General features: G+C 34.9%; 1 protein-coding gene across 1 annotated transcript in view; it reads right to left on the bottom strand.

Annotated features, from left to right (window-relative positions):
• Positions 1 to 4,434, bottom strand: part of LOC143916079 (uncharacterized) — a 104,243-nt gene extending 99,809 nt beyond the window's left edge. The window contains exon 1 of the mRNA XM_077437010.1: positions 1,056 to 4,434. Within this exon, the coding sequence (XP_077293136.1) occupies positions 2,324 to 4,258 (1,935 nt within the window). The 5' untranslated portion in view covers positions 4,259 to 4,434 and the 3' untranslated portion in view covers positions 1,056 to 2,323. The remainder of the gene's footprint in view (positions 1 to 1,055) is intronic.
• Between the last annotated feature and the right edge of the window lie 8,033 nt (positions 4,435 to 12,467).

The raw sequence follows: 12,467 nt of genomic DNA, 5'->3' as shown, positions 1-12,467 counted from the left end.
ATTTTACAATTTAATTTAATTTGGTTAGTAATCACAGTATTATATTATTCTAATGTTAATCTAAAGCATAATAGGAAAAAAGAGCTCAAAAACCTATTTACAATCCTTATAAATGTTCATAATACATCTAATACATAATATTAATTAAAGACTCTCTAAAGTCGATGACCTAAAGCAGATTGTGTTTAGGTAATCTGTGTGTTATACCTGAAGGGTATAGACATTTTGTTGTAATCACCGAGACTCTTCACAAGTATGGTTATTAGTGATTCTGTCATAGAATCTACTGGTTAGTTTTTTAGTAATGTCTGTAACAAACGGAATATTATATTTGGCATGCAGTTTTTTCAGGTTATTATATATGGGTGTATTATAAATTATTTTTAGGGATTTATTTTGTATTACTTGGAGCTTGGAAAGGTTAGTATTCGAGGCGTTGTATATGTATTTATTTAAATTTACATACATATATATGTATATATATTTACATTTCATTAAATTTACATACATAAGAAGCCAAATCTTTTTTTTTTAGAAGATTTCAGGATCCGAAATCTCAATATACTGCAAAATCAAGATTCTTGTCATACCAGACAGAATGTACAATTTTATTTTTAGCCGCAGCTCAAATTTCATCGTCCATATTTAAATGCAAATTCACCGTGTCCACCGTCACTTTATTCGCAATCTTCCTGGATACTTTCGAAACGACAAATGCAGATACAATATGTATGCCTTAATACCTAGGCAAAATACATACAATTAATCTACATTACTGAAATCAAATTTACAGGAAGTTCGAGTGATCTTTTGTTCGAAAACAAAGATCAAACAGCCATTGGGTTACCGGCTGATGCGCAGTTTCCCTAACAAGCCGACAAATTCTTCACAGAAACTCGAGACGACCTCTTGGCAATTCACGATCGTTGTTGGCTAAAATCGTGAATTTGTTAATACGGTTATTTAGCACTTGTTCTCAGTTATCCTGAAAACGTGCACAATATCAATGGAAATAAAAAATATATATATTAACGAACATTTTATTGTTTAACAACTGGAAAAGACTTCGATAATGGTTTGATGTAGTTTATTGAAATGTAAAATTTGCACGTGGTGGTTCAGCGGAGCGTACGGAACACAAGTTGTCCGTACGCCGTCTGCTCGAACTCTCAGTCGACCGTCGCGTATTTCCGCTTGGGCCGACACTAATGCCAACTCGTCAATAATGCCAATCGACAATCAGTTAATAAGACTGTTTGCCACACGTCATTACAAAAGTCGGAACATAGTCCCACATAGGAAAACTGTTGAACAATACAGTTATTCTACAGAGTTACAGCATTACTGACGAGTCGTTTACAATAAATCATAGCTCTTAAAATAATTAAATAGAGGGTGAATAATGAAACCTTTGCCTCATCCAGTGTGAGGATAAAATCAATTTATTGGTTCAGTAATATTTCAACTTATAGGTATACCTCTGGTGAATGTTGTTTCTATTTACATTAAAATTTTTGAAATCTCCTTTGAAGCTGTGAATAAGCATTACAAGATAAGTTTACTTTAAAGAAGAGAGAGTGGACTGTATATGGTTTAAAACTTAAGCATTCCTCATCTTGATGTTAACTTAGACAATACAATGTTGACACTGTTACAGTTGTCAAGACAGATCAGCTATTACCGATCAACTAAACTTGATTAGTGAGTGTAATGCTCCTAAGTTAACTTGATTTCATCAACAAGTAGCACAAACATTGCTAAATTAAAAGTAAATTGGAAAGTCATTCATTCATTCCTACAAGCAGGAAATGAAGGCGAACTATGATTATAGATGTCTCTACGTTAAACATCGAAATGTTCAGTATTATAATATTTACTTATTCTATGATTCACATAAATACTATAAACAGTAAGAGTTAACTTATGTTTTCATAACAAGAAACATAAGACCTGCGGATGACTCCCGGCAGGTTATAATTAAGTAGACATGAAATAATTTAAGATGCTCCATTAAGTGTGGCTTGGAGACTAACATTAACAAATCATGAATCTAATTTTAACTGTCAAATTTGAACAGTTTATTTTAAACTCGGATATAATCCTTCCGAGTCATGACATGAGACAAGTCTTATATTATAAAGACAAAATGATTAGATTAAATTCGGAGATATATACTGCCGAATGTTAAAATGAAAATAGCTTAAATTATACACACAACACAATTAAAGTGAATTACGGAGTACTACTATTAACATTGAATGATTTAAACTCATGATTACATCTAATAAGTAATATGAGTTGGGGGTAGTGTCTTCGGGTTAAACTAAGCTACCGAAGTTGACGGAATTGAAGCTGCTGTTTCTCCTCCCTCTTGCTGATCTTCCTTCCTGTCAAGTGGTCCTTGTGGTAGAATCGGCAATGGCGCCACTAGATGACTGGACCGACGAAACTCTCCGCTGGCAGTAAAGACGTCGACGACTCGAACTCTGCCATCTGGTCCGGGATACAATTTAGTGACTCGACCCAAGACCCATCGGGTTGGCAGCATGTGTTCCTCCTTTAACAGGACCATTTGACCCACACTCAGATTGTTGCTCGAGTCCTTCTTCCATTTGTGTCGTAACTGCAAAGAATGTAAATATTCCGCCGACCAACGTTTCCAAAATGCTGCTGTGGTCAATTGTATCTGAAGCAGATTGGCATGGACATTAGTGTTATATTTAACCTCCATTGGAAGAGCGAGTAAGGATCTGCCAATTAAGAAATGTCCAGGTGTGAGGGGTAAAAGGTCTAGTGGATCCGAAGACAAGGGACTAAGAGGACGGGAATTCATGCAAGCTTCTATTTGAGTCAATACCGTACAAAATGATTCGAAATTTAAGGTGGTGGCCTTTAACACCTTGTTTAAATGAATCTTCATGGATTTAACCGCTGCTTCCCACAGCCCTCCCATGTGAGGCGCCCTTGGCGGGTTAAACTTCCAACGAATCCCTTCGGAGGCTACATACCGTAGTAGCTTCTCCTCATGAGGACGTTCGTAAATTAATTTTACTAAATTAACGAGTTCACGACTTGCACCGACAAAATTAGTAGCATTGTCGGAATATATCGTATTGGGCCTGCCACGTCTGGCTACGAATCTTCTTAAACAATTTAAGAAATTTGAACTCGTTAAGTCTCCGACAAGTTCCAAGTGAACTGCCTTACTGGAAAAACACACAAAGACACAAACGTAACCCTTAATTATCTTAGAATTCTTATTGCAACCACTCTTCACAGGAAAAGGTCCTGCGAAGTCTATCCCCACATGACTGAAAGGAAAATTCGCAGTGGTACGTTCAAGCGGGAGTAATCCCATTAATCTATTGTGTGACAGTGGTTTATTTCTGAAACAAATGACACATGAACGCACCACTCCTTTGACAGTATTATGTCCGGCCAATGGCCAATAGGTCTGCCGCAATAACGACAGTAAGGCTTGAGTACCCAAGTGAATATATTTCAAGTGCGCATCTCGGACAATCATGTGTGTAAGTTTATGCTTATTTGACAAGATAATGGGTGACGTTGATAGAGTTGTTCCCAGAGGAAGTCTACTTCCAACACAAATTAAATTCTCGTGGAATAGAGGGGACAATTTAGCTAATTTACTGCTACTGGGAATTGGATGTCCCTTGCTCAGCAAACGATATTCCAATGGAAATGATTCCATTTGCGATAACCTTATCAAATTATTTAAAGCATCTTTTAATTCTAAAGCGGACGGTTCGTTATTTTCTTTAACGTTTAATTGTTTATTCCTTAGTGGCCGACGAACATATGATAAAACTCGAAGGAGTCTTGGAAGATGAGAATGTTTATCTATCCAATTATTTTCCCTCACAAGGGTAGCGTTAGTGACTACCCTTCTCTCTGGAAGATCTATTGTGATCTCAGGAGGTCTTCGAGGCCATCGTGATTCGTCTAATTTCAACCAACTAGGGCCGTCCCACCATAACGAATTATGATTTAATTCTGATGGTTGAGTCCCTCGAGAAATTAAATCTGCTGGATTGTCTGTAGAGGAGACATGGTACCACTCAATGGGTTGAGATATTGATTGGATTTCGGCCACTCGATTGGCAACGAAGGTGGTCCATTTACATGACTCTCCTCTAATCCAATGCAATGCGACGGTTGAATCCGTCCAATAATATTTTTCATTAATATGAATTGTTAATTGGTCTATTGTTGACTTCATTAACTTTGATAATAACATAGCGGAGCACAGCTCTAAACGCGGAATAGTTACAAAACTGAGCGGAGCGACTCTCGAACGAGAACACACAAGATGACATTTGGAATTTCCCAATTGATCAGTACATTTTACATAAATACAAGCACCATAAGCTTTCTCGGATGCGTCACAAAATCCGTGTGCCTGTATATTAATGACATTATTTAGTATTATCAATCTAGGAATTTTATAAAGTTTCATGACTGTATTGGATAATTGACAATCTTTCCATTTTTTGAAGATTGTCTGAGGAATGAATTCATCCCAACCAATGGTTTGTTGCCAGACAGATTGCATTAATATCTTATAATTAATTAACAATGGAGATAATAGTCCTAAATTTATGTACTCTTCTAAAACTTTATTGTATTCCATTTTTAAATTATTATTGGCTAAAAAACGTCTTTCCAAAGTTTTGTGTCTTTTCTCCGCAATGTGCAATGAACTTCCTAATACTACCGGGGAATTTTTATATGGTAAAGCTACACAAAATCTACCGTTTTTATCTCGTGATGTGTGTGCTTGGAAATGTTCCTCACATCTTTTCTCCTCAAGAGATTGATGTTTTACCATAGGAACCTGGTCGATCATCCAAAAGTTTTGAATGTGACTGTCTAATTGACTTAAGCCTATGTGGCTCTTCCCTGGAGCATTATTTACTTCGGGATATGGACCAACTATTGTCCATCCGAATTCGGTATCCTTTAAGATAGGCATACCTTTTCCTAACTGGATGGTTCCTGCTTTCATAGCATGAACGCAAATCTCGGCGCCGAGCAAGAAATCGATTGGCGTCGGTTTATTCCAAAGGGGATCTGATAACTTGATTCCCGCTGGTATTGAAATTAACTGTTGATCCAGTTTCACAGTTGGAATTTCGCCAGTAATTTCTGGTAATACCAAACACAACACTTTGGTTGAGTAATTAGTGGTTGAAGACCTTATGGTCACCTTGGTGATGTGACGAATGCTACTTTCTTGATTAGCGATACCTACAATTTTTTGAGAGATTTTCTCTAATTTGAAGTTATTCTTCTTAGCGAAAGATGTGGTAACATAGTTGACTTGTGAGCCGGAATCTAATAATGTGCGACCCTTAACGACCGTTCCATTGGACGTTATAATGTCTACTTGTACCGTCGGTAAAATTATCTCCCTTTGAGAGAAATGAGTAGAATGAGCATTAATTGACTTCCTTCCCGTATTATTGGAACTAAATGTATCGTCCTGATGCAACAAAGTGTGATGGTTTTGTTTGCACCTTAAGCAATTATAGTTAGACTTGCAATTTGTTATCTTATGCGATGAATTTAAACATTTAAAACACATGTTATTAGATTTAACGAATTCATTTCTTTCCATACTGGATTTTGCTTTGAATTTATCACATTTGCCTATGAAATGATTATTTCGACAGAATGCGCATGCGTTTACCTTACTTGATGGGTTTTTGTTCGCGACATGAGTTCTCATGATTCTTTGACGACTATGAGGGAATTCCTTCACCGTAGTTACAGATGCAGTAGATTGTAATACATTACATCTATTCTGCAAGAATGTCTCTAAACTTTCATATGGTGGCATTTCTCTGCTAACCAGCGATATTTCCCAGTCTCTTACTATATTAAAAGGTAATTTCCTTAGAACTAAACATGTTACCCATGGATCTAAAATTTCTCTCGCGTAACCCAACGATTCAATGTTTTTAATACACACTGTTACCTGATTCAATAGATTTCTCAATTCGATATGTGATTCTCTTGTGATTAATTTTAAGTCACAAAGTGAATTAATCCTAGTTTTGAGATTAAGTCTTGGTAAATTATATTGCTTGTCTAAAATACTCCAAGCTATTTCGTAATTGTCTGAGCTAATATCTAAACCTGATACAGCTGCCAAAGCGGGACCGATTAAGGATTGATGCAAATATTGCAATTTCGTGACATTCGAATATTCCGTTTTGTTTCCTATTATATTCTTAAAAGCTTGTTGAAACGATTGCCATTCAGATGGATCTCCCTGAAATGTGGGAATGGTTAACGTCGGTAACTTATCTCTAGCAAATTTAATTGTTGCTTGCTCTACCTTCAGTTTACAATCTTGAATGGATTGTCTCTCTAATGCTGCTTTAAGATTTTTAACTGTTATTGTAATTGCGTAGAACTCTTCGTCTATTTGATCCGCCTGCTCTATATCTGTGATGTTGTCTAAATACTCATAATGGAGTTTTTGGAGATAGTCGTATGCTTTTTCAATAAATTGATACTGTCCTTCATTTATTTCGGAGATTCTGTCTATTTTCTCCTGTAGTCTTTTAAACGCGCCCGAATACCTTAATTCTATTGACGTCATTGTAACTTCTACTTTATTTTCTTTCGCTAATGTTTTTATCGATTGAGTCTGACTTCGAGTCTGATGTATTCTAGAGCTTGACCTGTCTCTAATAGGTTCTACGTCCCTAGTTGGATTTCGACCTTTATGCGACTGGGAAGTCGAAGCTTCTATTTCCTCGTTTTCAGCACTTGACATTTGTTTCAGAAAGTTGCACTATTTCGTCTCATAAATACAGTTATTCTCTACTATAGCTGTCAATTGAACTATTCGTAGAGATAAGGTAATAATATTCAATGATTCACCGTGAATCTTAATATTCTACTTTAACTATTATCACCAGAATCTATCCAACATATTTTGGAAGAAATAACAACCCTAAATTGGTGGGTGCTTGATTTAAACCACTTTGGGGCTACAAGTCTTGTGATTTATTTTAAATCACCACTGTTTCATCACACATTATGAAACAAAGAGATCTACCGATGTATGTATATGCCGGTATGTACTTGATTTAATCCACTTTGTGGCTACAAGTGTAATTCCACATTTATTGTGGAAGGGGGAGGGGGGAGAAAGTTTCTACACACATTAAGAAACAAAGAGATCTGCCGGTATATGAATATACCGGTATGTACTTGGTTTAAGCCACTTTGGGGCTACAAGTATAATTCCACATTTATTGTGGAAGGGGGAGGGGGGGGGAGGGTGTTTCTACACACATTAAGAAACAAAGATCTACCGATATGAATATACCGGTATGTACTTGGTTTAAGCCACTTTGGGGCTACAAGTATAATTCCACATTTATCGTGGAAGGGGGAGGGGGGAGAAAGTTTCTACACACATTAAGAAACAAAGAGATCTGCCGGTATATGAATATACCGGTATGTACTTGGTTTAAGCCACTTTGGGGCTACAAGTATAATTCCCCACGTGCTTTGCTAATTTTACACTACATCTGATTTTACACTTTTAATACGAAATTCGATGCGACCGATGAAACATTCCTTCGTAGCGCGATATTATTTTATACAATCGCGTTAATTAATTGTTATACTTTAAAACATATTTTAAAAACTGACCTACCCACATGATTGCCTTTTGAACAGATTGCCTGAGATTGAATACATTCACTTACTTGAATATCCTTTACGATGTTTATGTGATCGTTCCGATAATTTTGGATTACCTCTGTGTCCCATGCGTCTTTGTAGGTTATGTTTTTATTTATATATTTTCTGCGTCAATCACGCGGTCATGTACCTCTGTACATCAATCAATATATTGTTGAAATAGAAGCAAACATGTTATTAGTATTGGAAAGGTATGGATAGTAACAAAGGAACGATACCGATTTCTTAATTGACATCCATTTTTTCTCGACCACGTTTTTTCCTATTGGTTTGTCCGTTTGGTGTTGTGGCCTAGGTTACTGGTATCCGGTTCGAAGGACCATCATGGAAAAGACTTCGATAATGGTTTGATGTAGTTTATTGAAATGTAAAATTTGCACGTGGTGGTTCAGCGGAGCGTACGGAACACAAGTTGTCCGTACGCCGTCTGCTCGAACTCTCAGTCGACCGTCGCGTATTTCCGCTTGGGCCGACACTAATGCCAACTCGTCAATAATGCCAATCGACAATCAGTTAATAAGACTGTTTGCCACACGTCATTACAAAAGTCGGAACAACAACTATATTGTACATAATTTTAAATATTTTGATGATGCATACCGGACTATGTCCGGTTGCGTGATATTGGTACCTAGACGTTTTATTGCTCTCTGTTATGTTGTATTCTAGTTTTGTTCTATAATAATACATCATTGGCAGAAGAGAATGCTTAAATTGTTACACACATACACTTCTGCGTATGCAAGGTAATCATTGACATTTGAAATAAATGGGACACGATACAGATCACATGTAAATTGAACGCTGAAGTACAGTCTCTTGATGATTAATTGATTCTAATTTGAATATACATACGTATATTTAGATCAATACCAACTTATATTTCAAATTGTTTTCCTGAATATATACGCATGTACATATGCACATGTAATATAAACGCCATCTATAGAAACCCGTTGATATTATTTAAATTTCCATCAATATATTAAAAGTATATTCATTTTTAAACGATATACCTGTCAATGTTGAATTGCCATTATCAAATACACGTTGTTAACTTATTTCAATAACAAATTGCCTCGACGACGCGTCAATCTCACATAGGTGTATTTTCTTGACCTCAATTAACGTGAATCAAATTCTTTACAAATACCATAAACGGCCGCTTGATTCATCGCGTCTTATCCAATTTTGAAAGTGACATTTTAATAAGCAATCTTATCATTTATTGACATAGTGAGTTTATACACATTTAAATTATTGACAAATAAGGGATCGCTCGTCGTATAATGCGATCCTTTTCGAAACTTTCTTTTTTTTTAATAAAACGTTTATATTCTCAAGGCGATTGCAAATATTTTGCATTGTAATGTGATATGCACATTTGTATAATATGTAAAGAGGATATAAATATTTACGCTATATCATCTTCAATTTGCGAAATTGCAATAGTATATAACGCACTTCTTAACATATCTCAATTTATCGTTTTCCTAATAAATCTTCATCGTTGTAACTTTCTCTACAAATACCTTGTTTTAGTTTATTTCACTCTGCTTAGGATTCATCTTCATGAGTCTTTCAAAGCGAAAAATCAATAAACTTATCTTGATAAAGTGTAGAAGTCAACATATCTATATTAAAGACATTATTTGGATGTCCGTTATTTCTTACTTTTCCGATAGATACATATGTATATGCATGTGAATAGTAATTAAATATATACATATGTCATACATACATCTCTGTGTATTTACATACATAAATATGTCTGCATAATTTGATGCATATTAGAATTTCTTACTTTTTTTTATTATCCCTACCTATGAGATCATTTTGTACTTAAAGCCCTGTCTCATTTTCGTTATAACTAGCAATTCTCTACTAAATAAAGCTAAATATCGATCAAAATAGGGAAATAAAATCGGGTTTCTATTATATTCATGTATAAGTAAATAATGAAGTAGTCAAGGCGATTCTGGGTTTGCAGTTTACTCGCTCGTTGATGTCACTATTTTTTTATATTTAAATTACGTATGCAAAAGCTATTACTAGGATTTCTCGTTTTAACGCATATTTTTAATATAAATAAAATAAGAATACGATAAAGTGCACTTTTTTTCAACGCTTAATTTGATGCCCTTTTAGGAGATGCTCCCACTGAGAGGAGCTGAAGGTTGGCCGCCAGCCGACCTTCGCTCACTTTTATTCACTGGACTAAATAAACGAGTACAGAAGACTCGGATGAGCCTCCGTGAGAGAAACCCTGAAGGTTTTCCTGGTCATTAACGTGTTGAGTGCTCGACAGAGCTACCTTCTCCTTGCAAATCGATTCAAGAAATACGAAAATACGCTTCCTGGATTGCGACGACATCGTGCGTCCACAAACGTAACAGGAAGTCGTTAAAAATACATACATTAACGACAAATTTTAAACGCCGACCAAATTATCAAATTCCAAACCTTAATTATAAGCGCCATTGTGAATTTATTCAAATTCGGCGAATTGAATAGTCGGATGGATTTATACATAGAAAATATGAGTAGCGGGTTCAAGGTTGTATTATGATCTTTGTCTGATACTACATAGCTTAATAAAACGATTAATAAAATTTTAATGAATACGTATTTAATTTCAATTTATGACATCATTTTTATTCAGCCTGCAATCGAGGTGACGTTTGCGGTTTAGTCCTTATTACATAAAAATGTCTCGGTGATAATGATATTAAAGGAATGTCATGAAAAGTGTCTTGAATATTTATTGAATATTCCTGAGAAGAAACGTGTCCTTTGTTTTGTACAAAGTTTTGAGAATTGAATGCATTATTTTTGGGTTCTAAACTGGGTAATAGTTGTAGATTGATAGATTCGTATTCAGATTCTTTTGGTGTCGATATTGGATTATGTGCAATTATATCGAATCGATGGGATACTGCGGGTTCAATTACTGGAAGATTTTGAGTGAGTATATATTCAGGATGCGTTGTTTGCTGATTTCCAGATATCAAAGGAAAAGCAAATTGATTCACATTCAGTGGACTCAAGGTTAGTTTATCTTGGGTTTTCTCAATTCCTTCTCCGATATTAATAGAATACGCCTTGGAAAATACTGGATTGAAGTTATTTTCAAATGTGTCCTGAATAGATCGAGATAGAGGGACTTCGTTTCCATTTTGAATGTTTATAGAATATGCTTGAGATTGTTCTCCACTAGGAAATCCATTCGTTAAAGCAAATACTGATAGTAGAATCTGTAAAAATTATAATAAAATAATAAGTTTTTGATTCATTTATACGTCAAATATTACATTTCCTCACCGTTGCGAATGTCAAAGCCATGATGACGGTCCGGTTCGTACGATTGCGATTACTCAACTGGTAATCGATCTAATGTCGAAATTTTCTTTTATATGAGACATATTTCTTCCTGTTTTGGGGTTTTCGCAACGATGTTGACAAAATCGCAATGCAATTAGTCGTCTAATTATTATAAAACTCACTTGAAACGCAATGCACTAACTATAGCTATGAGTCAAAATAAAATTTACATCATTATATAATACTTGGATCATTTTATAAAGAAAAATAATGACTTGTTATTAATGTTGATGTGAATTTATTGTTAAAAGTACGTAAGCTGTATTTATAAGTCATATTAAAATTGCATACTGGCAAATGTATGTAAATGTAATTTTGTCTTTATTTTTTGCATACTAACAAATGTACAAATTAAAACAAAAAGGCAATTAAAAGAAATATTTTGGTACATATTTACATGTACATATACAAAAGTTGGTTCATTTTCATACATGTAGTTTCAATTAGCTGTTAGTTGCTAAATTGAAAGTGGTACTATAAAAAGCTATGGCTACTTATAGTGCATACAAATTGCAAATGTAGTATAATTAAGCTTCAAAAAAATATGTATATATAATGCGTATCGCATTTCGTCAATTATTGCACTTAAATTTAGTAATGCATAAAGCTGACCGGTTTCCAGACCGGTTATGGTGGTTCCCATGTTCATTTTGAATCCTCATTTTGGTGATGCAACCGGTCTGTTGCACATGGTCGTCGTCTTCTCCGAAGAATCCTCGAGATTTCTCAACTGCGTGACCGTTACCATATCCTTATCCAAACACATGCGATTGACAATATCGATTGTTTCAATAAATGCAAAATGTCACTTTTAGAAGATCGTGTTCGTTTGATCATCATCTGATTTTTGATCGATCATCTGTTGATTCGTTCAAGGCTTTCATTGTTTATATGCGTTATTAACGATCGATATGTGATTGATTGAATTCAATCACTCCAATGAATTGGGTCAATACTGCGTACTTTTGTGAGATGATGTAAAAATATTTGATGATGTGTCAAAATTGTATGTAAATTAACAATCTCATTTTAAAATATCCAAGTAATATACATTTAATAATATTCCATGTGGGAAATTTCATTGTATTTTGCAATAGTTCTGATGATGACCTCTGTAGCTAAGATCGTGCGGTTTTTCTCGATGATGATTCGCACTCTCAATATTTAAAACGATCTCGAACTATCATCCATTGAACATTCAGATTGTTTCAATAGATGTCTCTTAATTTAAATAAAATATTTTTCTTGTCGTTTTTATTTGTCATATTTGCTAGCTAACCTTGATGCGAAATATTTGCAAAAATTCTTATACTTTAAGATCATAAATATTGCCATCAATATGT

The sequence above is a fragment of the Arctopsyche grandis genome, chromosome 1 (assembly GCF_051622035.1).
Source record: "Arctopsyche grandis isolate Sample6627 chromosome 1, ASM5162203v2, whole genome shotgun sequence".
NCBI lineage: Eukaryota > Metazoa > Arthropoda > Insecta > Trichoptera > Hydropsychidae > Arctopsyche > Arctopsyche grandis.
Note: the sequence above shows the minus strand (reverse complement) of the source record. Positions and strands in the feature narration are given on the sequence as shown.